We start from the raw sequence: 17,027 nt of genomic DNA on the forward strand, positions 1-17,027 counted from the left end.
TCCCAGCACAAGAAGCAGGCAGTGGAGTCTACCTTAGTAAGGCTCCTCAGATTGAGGGCTATAATTCCAGTACCTGCGTCCTAGGAAAATACAGGGCATTTATTCCATCTATTTCATCCTACCCAAGAAGGAGGGTTCCTTTTGCCCCATCCTGGGCCTGAAACGTGTCAACTGACATCTACAAGTAATTCATTTCTACATGGAAACTCTGTGCTTCGTGATAATGGCCGTTCAACCAGGAGAGTTCTTAACCTCCCTGGACCTTTCATACCTTCATATTCCAATCCGGCAAGAACATTGTTTCCTACACTTTGCGGTACTGAGCTTTCATCATCAGTTCTGAGCACTGTCCTTTGGCCTGGCCACCGCCCCCAGAACATTTTCCAGGATTATGGTGGTCATAGTGGCTGCACTGAGATGACTGGTTGATCTGGGCAAAGTCCGTGGAAGAGAGTCTCTCTTGAATGACCAGCAGGGTGACCTCCCTGCTTCAGGAACTCAGTTGGGTTGTAAACATGGACAAAAGCAATCTCAAACCCTTCTAGTCATTGGAATATCTGGGAGTCTGGTTCAGCACGAAACAGGGCAGTCTTCCTCTCAACCATGTGGATAAGTAAGTTGATGTCCCAAGTGCGTTGTCTGAATATGATATGCCCGACAGTGTGGAGCTACCTTCAGGTCCTCAGTTTGATGGCGTCAACCCTGGAGGTAGTACTGTGGGTGAGGGCACCATGAGACTGTTTCAATGCTCTCTGCTGTCATGTTGGAACCCACTGTCTCAAGACTACTCAAGTCGCCTCTGCCTACCTATGGAAGTTTGTTCTTGGCTCCAGTGATGGCTGCAGGAAGCTCACCTGGGCAAGGGTGTAACCCTGTCGCCACCGAACTGGCTGATCCTCATGACAGAGGTGAGTCTCCCTTGGACCAAGGAAGAGGCACTCTGGAACATTAATCGCCTGGGAACCTGGGCAGTCAGATTGGCGTGTCTACAATTCATCCACATACTCCAGGGTCAAGCGGTCCGTGTAATGTTGGACAATGCAACAATGGAAGCCTACATCAATCGCCGGGGGGGACGGGGGGACCAAGAGCCAGCAAGTATCACTGGAGATATAACTCCTTATGGAATGGGTGGAAACATCTACAGATGTTCTTGGCCTCCCACATCACAGGAAAAGATGTCAGAGCAGACTTTCTAAGCAGAGAGAGAGTCTGGATCAAGGAGAATGGGCATTGTTGTCCAAAACCTTTCAGCTGATGGTAGATCTTTGGGGCCTTCTGTCCATTGACCTGCTGGCTGCATTTCACAATGCGAAGGTTCCCCAATTCTTCAGTTGCAGAAGAGATCAATGGTCCCTGGTGATCGAGGCTCTCATTCAGACCTGGCCGGAAGAGGACATGCTATACGCTTTCCCTCCATGGCCCCTGCTGGGCAAGGTCATTCACAGGATCGAGCACCATAGCGGATTAGTCCTACTAATAGCTCCAGATTGGCCCAGGTGTCCGTAGTATGCTGACATGCAGAGACTCCTGGTGGAGACCCCTTTGTCCCTCCCACCACACAGGGACCTGCATCAGCAGGGACCGGTCCTTCATGAGGATCCATCTCGATTCTGTCTTACGGTTTGGCCCTTGAGAGGGCTTGCCTAATGAACCATGGATATTCAATGGCAGTAATTGCCACTTTATTCTGCACACGGAAGTTCTCAACGTCCTTGGTGTACGTGCGGGTCTGGAGAGTATTTGAGGCCTGGTGCGAGGAATGCAATGTTTCCCCTCTAACTGTCAAAATCCCACTAATTCTAGAATTTTTACAGGACGACTTTAATAAATGTTTGACCTTTTAACTCCAGGTAGTGGCGCTCTCCTATTTCGGGGTGAGGTAAATGGAACCTGCCTGGCAGCTCATCCAGACATGGCCCGTTTTCTGAAAGGGGTAAAACACCTCCGGCCACCCCTATGGTGGTCGGTTCCCTTGTGAAATCTTAATCTAGCATTGGAGTTTTTTGGCAGGGCCCTTCTTTCGTCCACTGTGCAGTCTTTCCTTGCACTTGTTAATGGTGTTCCTGGGGGCTAAGTGCTCGGCTCGTCACATCTCTGAACTACAGGCATTGTCGTGTCAGGAACTGTTCCTCCAGATGATTCCAGGAGCATTATAACTTCGTAGCATTCCATCCTTCTTGTCCAAGGTAGTCTCAGAGTTTCATTTGAACCAGTTAATTTTGTTGCCATCCCTAGATAGGCACAAAGACACAGAAGAATACCACCTCCTCTGCCATTTAAACATCAATAGGCTTTTGGTGCGGTATCTGGAAGTTTCAGAACCAGTCCGCAAGATGGACCACTTGTTTGTCCTTCATGAAGGAGGCAGGAAGGGGTACCATAGCTCGCTGGGTCAAGGAAGTGGTCACGAGAGCCTATGAGGAGGCAGTAAAGCCATTACTCCTTCAGGTTAAAGCTCATTCCACAAGGGCTCAGGCAGTCTCCTGGGCGGAAGATAGACTGCTTTCTCTTGTCAACATCTGCCGAGCGGCGACACAGTCCTCCTTACACGCCTTCTCCAGATTCTATCACCTGGACGTTCAGGCCTGAGAGGACGCAGCCTTTGCAAGGGCAGTATTAACAGAGGGCAGCCTCCCGCCCCGCTCGGGAGCAGCTTTTGTACATCCTATTGGTCCTGAGTCCATCTGGCTACCCACTAGGAAATGGAGAAATTACTTACCTGACAATTTTGTTTCCCTTAGTGTAGACAGATGGACTCGGCATCCTGCCCATGGCTGCCCAAGAAGGGTGCCAAGGAATTGTCTGTGAAATGAATATAGATTCCAAGAGATTACGGGTAAACTGTTGCCCAATCCCTGGGATTGTGTGTGTTTGGTTGTATTCAGTTACAGTTATCTGTTTAGTCAAGTTAGTTTTAAACAAGTTTTTCAATAGTATATCCACAGTTGCTTTTGAAGAGAATACTGAAGTGCTGAGGTCACTGCAGGGGTGTATCTAGGGTGACGTCAGCTTTGAAACCTGACTCTGTCTTCATCTGCTGGCAGGGGAGCTCATAACCCATTCGTCCTGAGTCCATCTGTCTATACTAAGGAAAACCAAATTATCAGGTAACTAATTTCTCCATTTGTTTGTCCTTTTAAAACTCCTGGACAGCAGGTGTCAGTGTTCCATAACCACCAGCAGCTAGTGCTGAAGGAGTTAATCTCAGAAGAGTCTACTGATGGCATCATTGCTGATGTCTGAAAAGTGACAATTTAAAAACTGTGGAAAATAATACAGTTGTCAGCAGCTAAAAGCAAGACAGAGACATACAGCTGGGGTTGAATTGCCAAACGCTACTTAGAATTGTCACTGTTAACTGAGAGGGCAGTGTTTAGCCCTGAAGAGAGGTTCATTAAATAGTAAATGATGTTATGTATGTAATCCCTCTTATTTTTCCCTGCCTGTTGCAACATAGATTTATGTAATATTTGTCTTTCTTCCTTTTATTTTCTTTTTATTTATTTATTTATTTAAAAACTTTTCTATACCGTCGTTTAGTAATACACCATCACAACGGTTTACAATTAGGCACGTATATAAGTTTGGTTTGTACATTTATCTAGGGGATGCCAATCAATTTTTCGGTTACATGTTTCAATAATCTATTCTATATGGACAGTGGATTGGAATTACCATTTATATGATTCATTGGATAATCATATATGTTTTATACTGTTGCTCTTAAATTAATACTTAATTATGATAAAAATAGTAAAGAAAGCAGTTATGCTTTTAGGTGATTTTCATCTGTGAGTAGGTGTTCTTACTCATTGACCTCATTGTGAAAGGCTTTTTTGAATAGCCAAGTTTTCAAATCTTTTTTGAAGAGTTTTAAATCTTTCATCAATCTTATTTCGAGTGGCATTGTGTTCCATAATATTGGATCTGCTACCCTGACACAAACCAAACTTAATATCTCCGCACCTTAGCCCCCCCTCTGCACGACCTGACACCCTGCGCCCCCCCCCCTCAGGTCCCCCCCGCCTGGCCTTCCACCCTCTCTCTCAGCCCGCCTGATCCCCTCCCCTCCTCCCCTGGCCACCTCCATTTATCCTCGACACCCAGCCACCACCCTACCCCCCCTTTTTTCCCCTGCCCTCCACACCCCTTACATACCCTTGAAGAAACCCTTCCCAGTAAATACCTCCTGTGTCAATTGTTCCATATTCCTATTTAATCAAGTGATTCCTGTACATTAGTCATCTGTACATAGTATTCCTCTTTTCCGCTTTATTCCCTCCCTTTACCTCTGTTAACTATACCTTCCCCCCCCTACCCCCCTCAAATCTCTATTCCTTGGTTTCATTTATTGTTTATTTTGTTGTATTTGGTTTTGGTTTGTTTTTTTGCTCTTGCATTAGTATTTTCATACTGTTTTATTGTCATATTGTTATACTGTATCTCCCACCTGAGTTCATTGTAAACCGGCATGATGTGCTCCACGAATGTCGGTAAATAAAAGTTAATAAATAAATAAAAATAAATAAATAAATAAATAGTGTGCTGTCTCTAACTTGGGTCAGTTTTGCTGTTTTGACTGAGGGAATGGTTAGTAGAGCTTTATTGGCTAATCTGAGATTTCTCTGGGGGACATGTAATTGTATTGCAGTGTTTAGCCAATCGGCATTTTCGTCATTGATTAGTTTATGAATTGTGCATAGCGTTTTATATTGCACACTTTGTTCTATTGGCAGCTAGTGTAATTCGGCAAGTGTTTGAGTGATATGATCCCTTCTGGTTTTACCAGTAAGTATTCTGGCAGCCGAGTTCTGTAGTATTTGTAGTGGTCTGAGTGTTGTATAAGGTAATCCTAGGAAAAGTGTGTTACAATAGTCTGTGCTAGTGAAAATTAGTGCTTGTAGAACTGTTCGAAAGTGTGCTTGAGTTAATAAGGGTTTTAATCTTCTAAGGACCATTAATTTAGCGTAGCCTTCTCTAACTTTTAGTGATATGTATTGCTTAAGGCTGAGTTCCATGTCAATTATTACTCCTAGGTTACGAGCTTTCTCATTTAATTCCACTGTCTTGTCATTTTTAAGTTTGGGATGCTGAATTCTTTCAATGTTTTTTCGTTGAAGGTGTATAAATTCTGTTTTTTCGATATTAATTACTAGTTCCATTTGGTTTAGTAGTTGTCTTATTATATCTAGGTACAGCATTGCCAAGTTTAATATCTTTTCAATTGTAGAATTAGCTGAATGTCATCAGCATATATGTAATGTGTGATACCTAGTCCCGCCAGTAGGTGGTAAAGGGGAAGCATGTAAATGTTAAATAGAGTCGCCGAAAGGGCTGAACCCTGGGGGTTCAGCCCTTTAATTTATAACTGCTATGCTTGTGACTAATTGTATCCCATGTAAGGCAGAAGCTGAATGATCCTAGTGTTTTTGTCTGTGAGCATTTCTCTGGGAACTATGGGACTCTCAAGTTTGTGGACTCGCTGTCCCCAGAAAACCACCAGGGTATAGCTTAAGGGCAGGATACTTGCCCAAAGGTAAGCAGAACCCCAGTGGGTGGTTTGTTGCCTGGAGAGAGGCATGGGTGCAGGTATAGGCAAGACCTATGCAGTGCCTGCTGGGACATTCGAGTAGCCATGGGTTTGACCCCTGGTGGATATTAGAGCAAGTGCAAAGACAAGTGATAGGATGAAAAAATTATTTACATATTGGCCAGCATTTGAAACGCAGAGTTAAGCAAACAAAGCTAGCAAGCATCTCATCTTTTGTAGGTCTCTCGGTTTGCCAGAGTCAGACCAGCCTCACAGGGATTTACAATGGGGAGGAGTTTGTGTTTGAGGAAAGCGAATGGTTCATCATCAACATTATCAAACTCATCTGGAAATATGGATTCAACTTCTTGCGAATGTACATGTGGGTGGAGGACATAATGGACAAGTTCATGAGGTAACTGCCAATTCTCTTACTTTTTTTTTTTTTAACTTTTTATTTAACAATTTTTCCAATGCACATACATATTTATATATCTCAGTACACTGCATCAGGAAATCATTGACCAATATAGTAAATAGCAACAGTCAGAGTCCCCCGTAGAACAAAACAGTATTCATAAGATATGCCATACTGGGTCAGACCAAGGGTCCATTAGTCCCAGTATCCTGTTTCCAGCAGTGGCCAATCCAAGTAACAAGTACCTGGCAAGTACCCAAACATTAAAAAGATCTCAAGATACTACTGCTTATTAATTACCGTCATAGCAATTTATGGGTTTATCCTCTAGGAACTTATCCAAACCTTTTTTTAAACCCAGTTACACTAACTGCTGTAACCACGTCTTCCGGCAGTGATTTCCAGAGTTTAACTATGCGCTGAGTGAAAAAGAATTTTCTTCGATTTTGTTTTAAATGAGCTACTTGCTAACTTCATGGAGTACCCCCTGGTCCTTGTATTATCTGAGAGAGTAAATAACTGATTTACATTAACTTGTTCAAGTCCTTTCATGATTTTGTAGACTTCTATCAATTAGTTTGATAAAAGTTATGATAAGGACCCCATATCTTCTGGTATTTAAAATATTAATTTTTAACAGTAAAACATATACATTCAGTACCTGCTGTTTCTTTAACCTGAGCCCACTGATGTCTTAAATCAGGACTAGATTTCCGAAAGTAAGCTATAATGTATCTCACAGCCAACAAAAGTTGACCTATTAAAGGGCGATATTTTCTAGGAACCGACAAACCGAACGCGAGGGGAATACTAATAGGAAAACCCAGAATATCCGCAATTTCCTGTTACTTGATTCCAAAAGTGACACGCGCTTTGACACTGCCGCCACATGCAAGCACATGACCCCACGTCGCCACAGCCTCGCTAACACAATGCTGCAGCATCTCCATATGTTCCCCCATAAAAAGCGGTATTCGGTAAGTTCTGGTCAACAATCAGATCATGAGCTCCACACGTTTGACAAAAGGAGCTATGGTGTGCTGTCAGCCAAATATGTTTCCATACCTTGGAATCATAAGCAGTACCCAGATCTATATTCCATTGCTCTATCAATTTCTGGGATGTTTGTTTATCGTATTTACGAAGAAGTATACCCCAGTATAGAGCCATTCTCTCCTTGGCAACCGCATCCGAATCATACAAGTACATTTCTATTTTGGACAAGGATCTCAGTCGGGAGGAGACATCTAGATAGGTAGCTATTATCTCCTGTAGTCTTTGGTGGTAAGTTCTTGAGTAATCAGGTAAATAGTATTCATCCCAAAATCTTCAAAGGATTGAAAACCATCTTCATCCCAGAGTTGCATGATCGTATATAACCCCATATTCCTCCATAACTGAAATACATTATTTGCCGTAAATTGGTGCAAGAGGCAATAACTCTTCACCCGTAATCCCCAAGAAAGTGTAAAACCTGGCACCAGATCGTAAGAGTATGGGAGATGGTGGGATTTTGTCCGCTAGTCGGACGTCTCGCAGGTGAATCTGGGGGCTCTTACTAACTTTAAGAGCTTGCTATTTATTTAAAAAAAATGCATTACCCACTCTCAAGCTTACAGCTCTTGGTGGGATATAGATTGACATTCATAAAAACATATACCATAAAAATTAGACAAATAACAAGAACTACTTCAATGTCCATCATACTCATCTAAACTCGTGAGTCCTACATATAGAGCCCTGTACCATTCACATTATATAACTTCACCATTCCAAGTGAAACTTAAAAAAAAAGGCAATCCTAGATAATCGAGGCAAATGTCAGCAGTGAGCCTTGCATGTATCAGTGTAACAGCCTGTTCTGCTGAGATCTGGGAGAAGTTACTGCACCTGGGCAGGGGTATATCTTAGAGAGGCCAGGCACTCTAGAGCAGACATTCTTCTGCCTGAAGCAGCTGCTGTTCTCCATGGGACTTACCAGGTGGAAGCAAGAACCAGAAATGGAGCAAGAATCGGAAACAGGCCAGGCGAACAGAATCACAGAGCAAACTTTGGGTCAGCAAAGGTGCGTCTGGCTAGGGCTGCTTCTATTCAGCCCTCAGTTTAGGACATACCTAGTGCTGACCCAATAGGGAGCCTCTGGAGGTGGATCTCCCTTCTTTAGTTTAGCGTGATAGTTCTCATAGGATTCTTGCTGAGCCAGAGTCCCTGTGGCTGCAGGATTCATCCCCGCCCCAGTAGTCCCTCCTGGAATTCTCATGTTTGGATTCTATGGATGTTCTTGGTAAACTGAAAACTCAACACTAGAAAGGCAAGCAAAGATTTATATTAGATGCACCACATGAGAAAAAACCTCTACTGATTAAAATAAATGTTTAAACTCCTCTTGAGGCTGACTTATAACAAAGGAGGAATAGACCTCAGCCCTGTAGTGTGCATGTTACTGTGTACAGTTAAGCATGCTATTTAGTATAATCATTGGTCAGAGGAACCTCCTCCTGTCAAAACTTTGAAATTGTATCTCTTTATTTAACCTGTTTTCATAATCACATTAAAAACATTTTTAATACATTTTTTTTCTTCTATTTGTGTCTGAATTGTAGAATTATCCAAACTTCGAAAAATCACTTCTTATATTCCAATAATGTTCAAAGTCCCACTTTTATATAAAAAATAAGCAAGAATTCTTCAAAGAGTATGAATCTTCAAGATTTCCTAGAGTGAAATGAGCCACATGAAATAAATCTCAAACTGGTAAAGTTAGCCATTAACCAAAATGACTTCTCATATTCCAGTAACTTGATGGTTGTACTTAACTCAAAGATTAACATTTCTTCAAAAAATACATCAACAGGATTTCCTGCAGTGAACCTCGAGCTGTTTTTTTAGCCGATGCTGGCCAGCGTTTCACATTCAAGCTACCTCAGGGCTAGAACTGAAGGTATAACATTATTATTTAGAGAAATATTGAAAGCATATTTGAAAAAACAAATGTAAATGTATGCTCATAGCGTTCTAACTAAGCCAAAACCCGGAGCCTCTGTTCTCAATGCAGCTTCATAAAGAACGCCCACACGCGCGGTATAAGAACATTTTTGATGTTCACCCTGAAAGATTAAACCCAATTGCTCTACATTAAAATCTGCATATCTCTTAAAGTCCATATTGATCTCTCAAGAACCATATACCGGTAATAGTTACATTGTGTTGATTGAAATCAATGATCCTTTAACCAGATTTTATTAGTTTTATTATCCAACAAAAGACCACTCAAAGGCTACGTTCACACCAAATGGTTCAAAGGTGTTTAGATGAAACATCCATCTTTTGTTCTAATTGAGACAGAAACTTTTTGCGATTCCCCCTCCCCTGATATCCTTTTTAATTTTGTCAATAGCAAAACATTGCAATGATGAAAAATCGTGTGGTCTTGTCCAAACAACGAGAGACTAAAGGGGCCTCCTTTTTTTCTGAATTTTCTTTGTTCTAAAAAGTGTTTCTTCAGTGGTCTAATTGTCTTGCCAACATAAAATAAATTACACTGGCAGAAAATCATTTATCACACAATCTGAAGGGTGTGAAGTAAATTTTTAGCTCATATTTACGATTATCTGTTGGATTAATGAATTCTTTGGTTTAAGTAATCACACAAATGGAACAAGAGCTACACTTAAAACATCCCCTGAGCAAATCAGCACTTCATGTATGCAAAGAGGATACCCTAGCACAGTGGTTCTCAACCGGTGTGTCGCGACACACCAGTGTGTCGCCAAGCACCAGCAGGTGTGTCGCGGCTCCCGGTGTTCCACTGCCCCGCTTGTGCTTCCCTTCTCCCCAGGGGCGGGGCTGAAGAATGGAGAAACACTGCATGCCACTGCTGGAGCCCAGCCCGGCAGGGCCGAAGAAAGAAAAGATGCTGCGTGCTGCTACCGGCAGCTGAAGAGCGGAGAGACCTGCGCGCTGACGCCAGCGGGGCCGAAGAATGAAGAGATGCTGCTCGCCGAGGCCAGCGGGGCCGAAGAACGAAGAGAGCTGCGCACCGAGGCCAGCGGGGCTGAAGAACGAAGAGAGCTGCGCACCGGGGCCAGCGGGGTTGAAGAATGAAGAGATGCTGCGCGCCGAGGCCAGCGGGGCCGAAGAAAGAAGAGATGCTGCGTGCTGCTACCGGCAGCTGAAGAGCGGAGAGACCTGCGCGCTGACGCCAGCGGGGCCGAAGAATGAAGAGATGCTGCTCGCCGAGGCCAGCGGGGCCGAAGAACGAAGAGAGCTGCGCACCGAAGCCAGCGGGGCTGAAGAACGAAGAGAGCTGCGCACCGAGGCCAGCGGGGCTGAAGAACGAAGAGATGCTGCTCGCCGAGGCCAGCGGGGCTGAAGAACGAAGAGAGCTGCGCACCGAGGCCAGCGGGGCTGAAGAACGAAGAGAGCTGCGCACCGAGGCCAGCGGGGCTGAAGAACGAAGAGAGCTGCGCGCCGCCGGTGGCGGCTGAAGAGCAGAGAGACCTGTGCGCCGCCGGTGGCGGGGCCGAAGAATGAAGAGATCTGCGCGCCGCCGGCAGCGGCTGAAGAACGGAGAGACCTGTGCGCCGACGCCAGCGGGGCCGAAGAACGTAGAGACGCTGTGCGCTGCTGCCGGCGGCTGAAGACGGAGATACCCTGCGCACCGTGGGAGGTGGCTGGAGAGACGTTGCGCACCGCGGGAGGTCAGGCCAGAGGTGGCTGAGAAGTGGAGGCCAGGCTTATTGGGCCAAACAATGAGAAGAGCCTCCATGTGAGCTTGTGTGCCTGTGGTAGAATGGGTGCCTGGGTGCGTGAGTGGGAGCTTTGTGTGTGTGTGTGGTGGAATGGGTGCCTGAGTGCGTGAGTGAGAGCTTGTGTGCCTGTGGTAGAATGGGTGCCTGGGTGCTTGAGTGGCAGCTTTGTGTGTGTGTGTGTGTTAGAATGGGTGCCTGGGTGCGTGAGTGGGAGCTTTGTGTGTGTGTGTGGTAGAATGGGTGCCTGAGTGCGTGAGTGAGAGCTTGTGTGCCTGTGGTAGAATGGGTGCCTGGGTGCGTAATTGGCAGCTGTGTGTGTGTGTGTGTGTGTGTTAGAATGGGTGCCTGGGTGCGTGAGTGGCAGCTTTGTGTGTGTGTGTTAGAATGGATGCCTGGGTGCGTGAGTGGCAGCTTTGTGTGTGTTGGGGGGTGTGTGTGTGTTGGAATGCATGCCTGGTTGCATGAGTGAGAGCTTGTGTGCCTGTGGTAGAATGGGTGCCTGGGTGGTGAGTGGCAGCTTTGTGTGTGTGTGTGTAGTAGAATGGGTGCCTGGGTGCATGAGTGAGAGCTTGTGTGTGTGTGTGTGTGATACAATGGGTGCATGAGTGGCAGTGTGTGCGGTTGTAAGTGACAGAGCATGTGTGTGATTGAGAAAGACTGGTCAGGGAGGTGACTGGTGTGTGTGTGTGTGTGTGTGAGGAAGAGATACTAGTTAGAGAAGTTATTAGTCTGTGTGAGACAGAGACTGGTTGTGACTGGTTGTGGGCCTTAAGGAAGAGGACTGTGAGGACATAGCTTCAGCAGCCACTGTTGCTTCTAGTGAGTGCTATTGATCTTCAAGGGAAAGGAGTAGGAGAGTTGCTGGAGAGGGTAAGTAAAGGCAGCTTTTTAAGTTTATTTTCTTGATTGACTGCCATTTTAATTATTGGGTATTATGTGATGTCTGCTGTTTTGAAATATTTTGATATTTAGACAATTTTTATTAATTTTTATGAGTTTTTAATTGTTGGATGTTATTCTGTTCATCAGCTGTTTTGTAACATTTATTAGAAAAGTTTTACAATTATTTCTGAGTGGGGATCTATCTATAGCAGCTTGGCTTGCTCTGTTTTCCCAATAGGAGGTGTATTAGTGTTTAGGGCCTGGTTAAATATTTGTAGTGGTAAATTACTGTCTTTTCATAAGGAGGGGTATTGTGCCTGGCAGCAAAGAGAGTTTGTTTTGCTTTTACTGAGATGTCATCAGATCCAGAATATCTTTTTTTGTATGGTGAGCTGTATGGATAATGCCCTAGTTCTGCTCTGCACCCATTTTTGGGGGTCGATGTGGATCCTGAGGATGCAGAATGTATATTTACATTTTGTCCCATGACGGTCACATGTTCAGTGTGTCACGCACTTGAGAACCATCTGTCAGCTGTGTCCCAGCCGAAAAAAGGTTGAGAACCACTGCCCTAGCAGGTGAAATGTGCTCCTTAAGATTTCCCGATCTGGCGTAGGAAACCCATATTCTCTGTTCCTGAAAACAAGGGTGAAATTGTAATCCAGAAGAATGTTTGTTTGTTGTTTGATCATCTTCATAATCCGAGGCATGTGCTACAGAATTGATGACGACTCCTTGTAAATTTTCCCAGATGTGGAATGCAATAAAGCTCTTGCAAGCATTTTATTGAAAGAAATCTTTGCTTAAGCTTTAAATTCCCTGATGTTAGAACGGTTTTGTTTAATTCTCAAAAATGGTGAAAATGGAAGGCTTTATTTGAGATGTGGGGGATGAAAGCTGGAATAATGTAGGAAGGTATTTCTAGCTGTAGGTTTTGAGAAAAGTGTAGTCTCAATATGACCACTTTCATTTTTCCTAATAAATCCAAAAAAGAGATGGAAAATGAACTATAGACCATTTTAGAACACAAGAGCTGTTTGAAAACTCAGAAAAAGGGAGGCTCCTTTAGTCTCTCATTGTATGGACAAAAAACACGATTTTTCATCATTGAAATGTTTTGCTATTGACAAAATTAAAAAGGATATCAGGGGAGGGGGATCACGACAAGTTTCTGACTCAGAACAAAGATGGATGTTTCGTCTAAACACCTTTGAACCATTTGGTTTGAACATAGCCTCTGAGTGGTCTTTTGTTGGATAATAAAATAAAATTTGATTAAAGGATTATTGATTTCAATCAACACAAGGTAACTAGATTTTAATTTAGAGCAATTGAGTTTGATGTTCACACTAAATGATTGATGTTAATCGCGCGTGTGGGCATTCTTTATTATTATTTAAATTCTTTTAATATACCGATGCTCAAGACGAAGTCTTATCGTACCGGTTTACATCATAACCGGGGGAAAACCATTTAACTAGAAAGAAAGTTACAATAAACAGGGTGTAATACAGGGCCATTAAGAGAGAGAGAATTAGTTTAACTTAACGCTACTAAAGGAGTAGTGCAAAAAAGCAGAAAACAATTGACTAGCTTGGGGTGCTGATTTAGCAGCTAGTTTAAATAAACAATTCGAGCATAACAGTTCCTTTGGATAAGGGGCAGAGGAGGCAGCCGGAAGGGGCGAAGGAGGGCAGGGGCAGGAGGGGGGCAGGGGAAGTGGGTAAAGGGTCCAGGTGAGGAGGAAGGTAATAAGAAAGAGGTGTGAGAGTCAATGCTAGTAGTGAGTGATTCTTCAGGGGAAGGCTTGAGAGAACAGCCAGGTTTTCAGTTTCTTTCTAAAGGAGAGATGGCATTGTTCCTGGCATAGATCCGGGGGTAGAGAATTCCAATGATATGGTCCAGCGGTGGACAGTACTTGTTTTTGAATGGAGTTGTGAATGGAGGATTTGTTAGGAGGAGCCTGGAGAGATCCTTTGTATGCCGATCTGATCGGTCTTGTGGAAGAGTGGAGTTCGAGTGGGATGATGAGTTGGAGTGAGGATTGATGATAGATGGTTTTCTGAATGATGGTCAATGCCTTGAACAGTATTCTATAGTGCAGCGCTTCTCAACCGGTGTGTCGCGACACACTAGTGTGTCGCCAAACACCGCCAGGTGTGTCGCGTCTCCCGGTGTCCCACTGCCCCATTGTACTTTCCTTCTCCCTTTTTCCAGCCCCCACGGTCCAATTGAAAGCTTCCTTTCTTCCTACCCCCACTGCCCAATGGGAAGCCTCCTTCATTTTGCCTTCCCCCGCGCAGGCCAATCGGAAGCCTCCTCCCTGCCACCTGCCAGTGGTAGTAGGAAGAAGGGAGGAAGCCTTTGATTGGCCGGTGAGGCAGGCATGGCACTGTCCAGGAGTGGGGTGGCAGGAATAGCAGTGTAGGACCCCGACGAAGCAAGGCCGCTACGGGAGCCCAGCCCCGTAGCGGTGAAGAGAAAACCCAACCCCAACGGTGCAAGGCCGCTACGGGAGCCCAGCCCCGTAGCGGTGAAGAGAAAACCCAACCCCGACGGTGCAAGGCCGCTACGGGAGCCCAGCCCCGTAGCGGTGAAGAGGAAAACCCGACCCCTAGCGACGAAGAGGAAACCCGACCTCTGACTGAGGCGCCCATCCCTGTGGCGCCGAAAAAAGAAGGCCCGCCGGATTAAAGCCACGGCGGAACCGGAGCCTATCCCTGCAATGAAGGAAGAAGTTATTTTTGGTGAGAGCTGGTGTGTCTGTGGGTGTGAATGGGTGCCTGGGTGAGAGCTTGTGTCTGAGGGTGTGAATGAATGCCTGGGTGAGAGCTTGTGTCTATGGGTGTGATTGGATGCCTGGGTGAAAGCTTGTGTCTGAGGGTGTGAATGAATGCCTGGGTGAGAGCTTGTGTCTGTGGGTGTGAATGGATGCCTGGGTGAAAGCTTGTGTCTGTGGGTGTGAATGGATGCCTGGGTGAAAGCTTGTGTCTGTGGGTGTGAATGGATGTCTGGGTGAGAGCTTGTGTCTGTGGGTGTGAATGGATGTCTGGGTGAGAGCTTGTGTCTGAGGGTGTGAATGAATGCCTGGGTGAGAGCTTGTGTCTGTGGGTGTGAATGGATGTCTGGGTGAGAGCTTGTGTCTGAGGGTGTGAATGAATGCCTGGGTGAAAGCTTGTGTCTGTGGGTGTGAATGGATGTCTGGGTGAGAGCTTGTGTCTGTGGGTGTGAATGGATGTCTGGGTGAGAGCTTGTGTCTGTGGGTGTGAATGGGTGCCTGGGTGAGAGCTTGTGTCTGTGGGTGTGAATGGGTGCCTGGGTGAGAGCTTGTGTCTGATGGTGTGAATGGGTGCCTGGGTGAGAGCTTGTGTCTGTGGGTGTGAATGGGTGCCTGGGTGAGAGCTTGTGTCTGTGGGTGTGAATGGATATCTGGGTGAGAGCTTGTGTCTGTGGGTGTGAATGGATGCCTGGGTGAGAGCTTGTGTCTGTGGGTGTGAATGGATGTCTGGGTGAAAGCTTGTGTCTGAGGGTGTGAATGGATGTCTGGGTGAAAGCTTGTGTCTGTGGGTGTGAATGGGTGCCTGGGTGAGAGCTTGTGTTTGTGGGTGTGAATGGGTGCCTGGGTGAGAGCTTGTGTCTGTGGGTGTGAATGGGTGCCTGGGTGAGAGCTTGTGTCTGTGGGTGTGAATGGGTGCCTGGGTGAGAGCTTGTGTCTGAGGGTGTGAATGGGTGCCTGGGGGAGAGCTTGTGTCTGAGGGTGTGAATGGGTGCCTGGGGGAGAGCTTGTGTCTGTGGGTGTGAATGGGTACCTGGGTGAGAGCGTGTGTCATTGGGTGTGAATGGGTGCTTGGGTGAGAGCTTGTGTGTAGGGGTGTGAATGGAAGCCTGGGTGAGAGCTTGTGTGAATGGGTGTAAGAGCTTTTGTGTGTGATTGAGAGCTTGTATATAAGAGAACATGAGTGTGATTGAGAGAGCGAGACTGGTCAGGGAGGTGATGTGTTTCTGTGTGAGAGAGAGAAACTGGTCAGGAAGATGACTGGTGTGAAAGAGACCGAGACTGGTCGTGGGGTCTATTTGGGGGTGTGTGTGTTGTGAGTGACTGGTTGTGGGTGCTAAGGAAGAAGATTGAGGACAGAGCTTCAGCAGCCCTTGCTGCTTCTGGTTAGTGCTATTGGCCTGGAAGGGAAAGGAGTAGGAGAGTTGCTGGAGAAGGTAAGTAAAGGTGGCTTTTTTAAATTTATTTTTCTTGATTGACTGCCATTTTAATTATTGGGTATTATGCGATGTCTGCTGTTTTGAAATATTTTATTGATATTTGGACATGTTTTAATAATTTTTATGAGTATTTAATTGAATATTATTCTGTTCAGCAGCTGCTTTGTAACATTTTTGTTATAACTTTACAATGATTTCTGTGTGGGGCTCTGTAGCAGCTTGGCTTATTCTGTTTTCCCAATAGGAAATGTTTTAGTGTTTAGGGCCTGGTTTAATAGTTGTATTTCTTAGATAGGGTTGTTACTGTTTGCGTGTGTTCCGTAATACAGGTGTAACTTTGTGCAGGTTAGTTTGTGTGCATTATTGCAAATCCTGAGTCTGTTAGGTGCTATATTTCTCTTTCCATTTCTCCAGGTTCGCACTGTATGCAGAGTGGCTTTTTTGGTTTTCCGTTCCAGTTTGTCTCCATATTTATAATTTTGTGTTTTTTCTGTACTTGGTGAAGGTCAGTTCTGGGTGTGTGACCAAAGTGAGGTGTTTTACTAGCATGTAGGCATTTGTATCAATCTTATTTGATGTGTTTTCTCAATAGGATATGCATTAGTGGTAAATTACTGTCTTTTCATAAGGAAGGCTATTGTGCCTGGTAGTAAAGGGAGTTTGTTTTGCTTTTACTGAGATGTCATCAGAACCAGAATATCTTTTTTTTGTATGGTGAGTTGTACGGGTTATGCCCTAGATCTGCTCTGCACTCATTGCTGAGGGTTGAGGGGAGTCCTGTGGATGCAGAGTGCATGTTTACACTTAGCCCCGTGATGGTCACATGTTCAGTGTGTCACGCATATGAGAACCATTTGTCAGGTGTGTCCCGGCCAAAAAAAGGTTGAGAACCACTGCTATAGTGGATGGGTAGCCAGTGTTTTTTAGTATCGGTGTGATGTGGTCCATACGACGAGAGTTTGTAAGGATCCTGGCTGCGGCGTTTTGCAGCATCTGTAATGGTTTAGTTGTGGAGGCGGGGAGGCCGAGTAGTAGCGCATTGCAGTAGTCAATCTTTGAAAACAGTATGGCTTGAAGGACTGAACGGTAATCATGAAAGTGTAGGAGAGGTCTCAGCTGTTAAAGAACATGTAGCTTATAGAAGCATTCCTTTGTGGTGGTGTTAATGAACTTTTTGAAGTTCATTCTGGTGTCCAGAGTGGCGCCAAGGTCTCTCACATGGCTTACT

General features: G+C 45.1%; 1 protein-coding gene across 1 annotated transcript in view; it reads left to right on the forward strand.

Moving 5' to 3' along the window:
* The window catches only part of PCYOX1 (prenylcysteine oxidase 1), a 72,127-nt gene that overhangs the window by 8,145 nt on the left and 46,955 nt on the right, over window positions 1-17,027 (forward strand). Inside the window, exon 3 of the mRNA XM_029604003.1 lies at window positions 5,774-5,948. Coding sequence (XP_029459863.1) covers window positions 5,774-5,948 — 175 coding nt within the window. The remainder of the gene's footprint in view (window positions 1-5,773; window positions 5,949-17,027) is intronic.

Source organism: Rhinatrema bivittatum, chromosome 5 (assembly GCF_901001135.1).
Source record: "Rhinatrema bivittatum chromosome 5, aRhiBiv1.1, whole genome shotgun sequence".
Taxonomy (NCBI): domain Eukaryota; kingdom Metazoa; phylum Chordata; class Amphibia; order Gymnophiona; family Rhinatrematidae; genus Rhinatrema; species Rhinatrema bivittatum.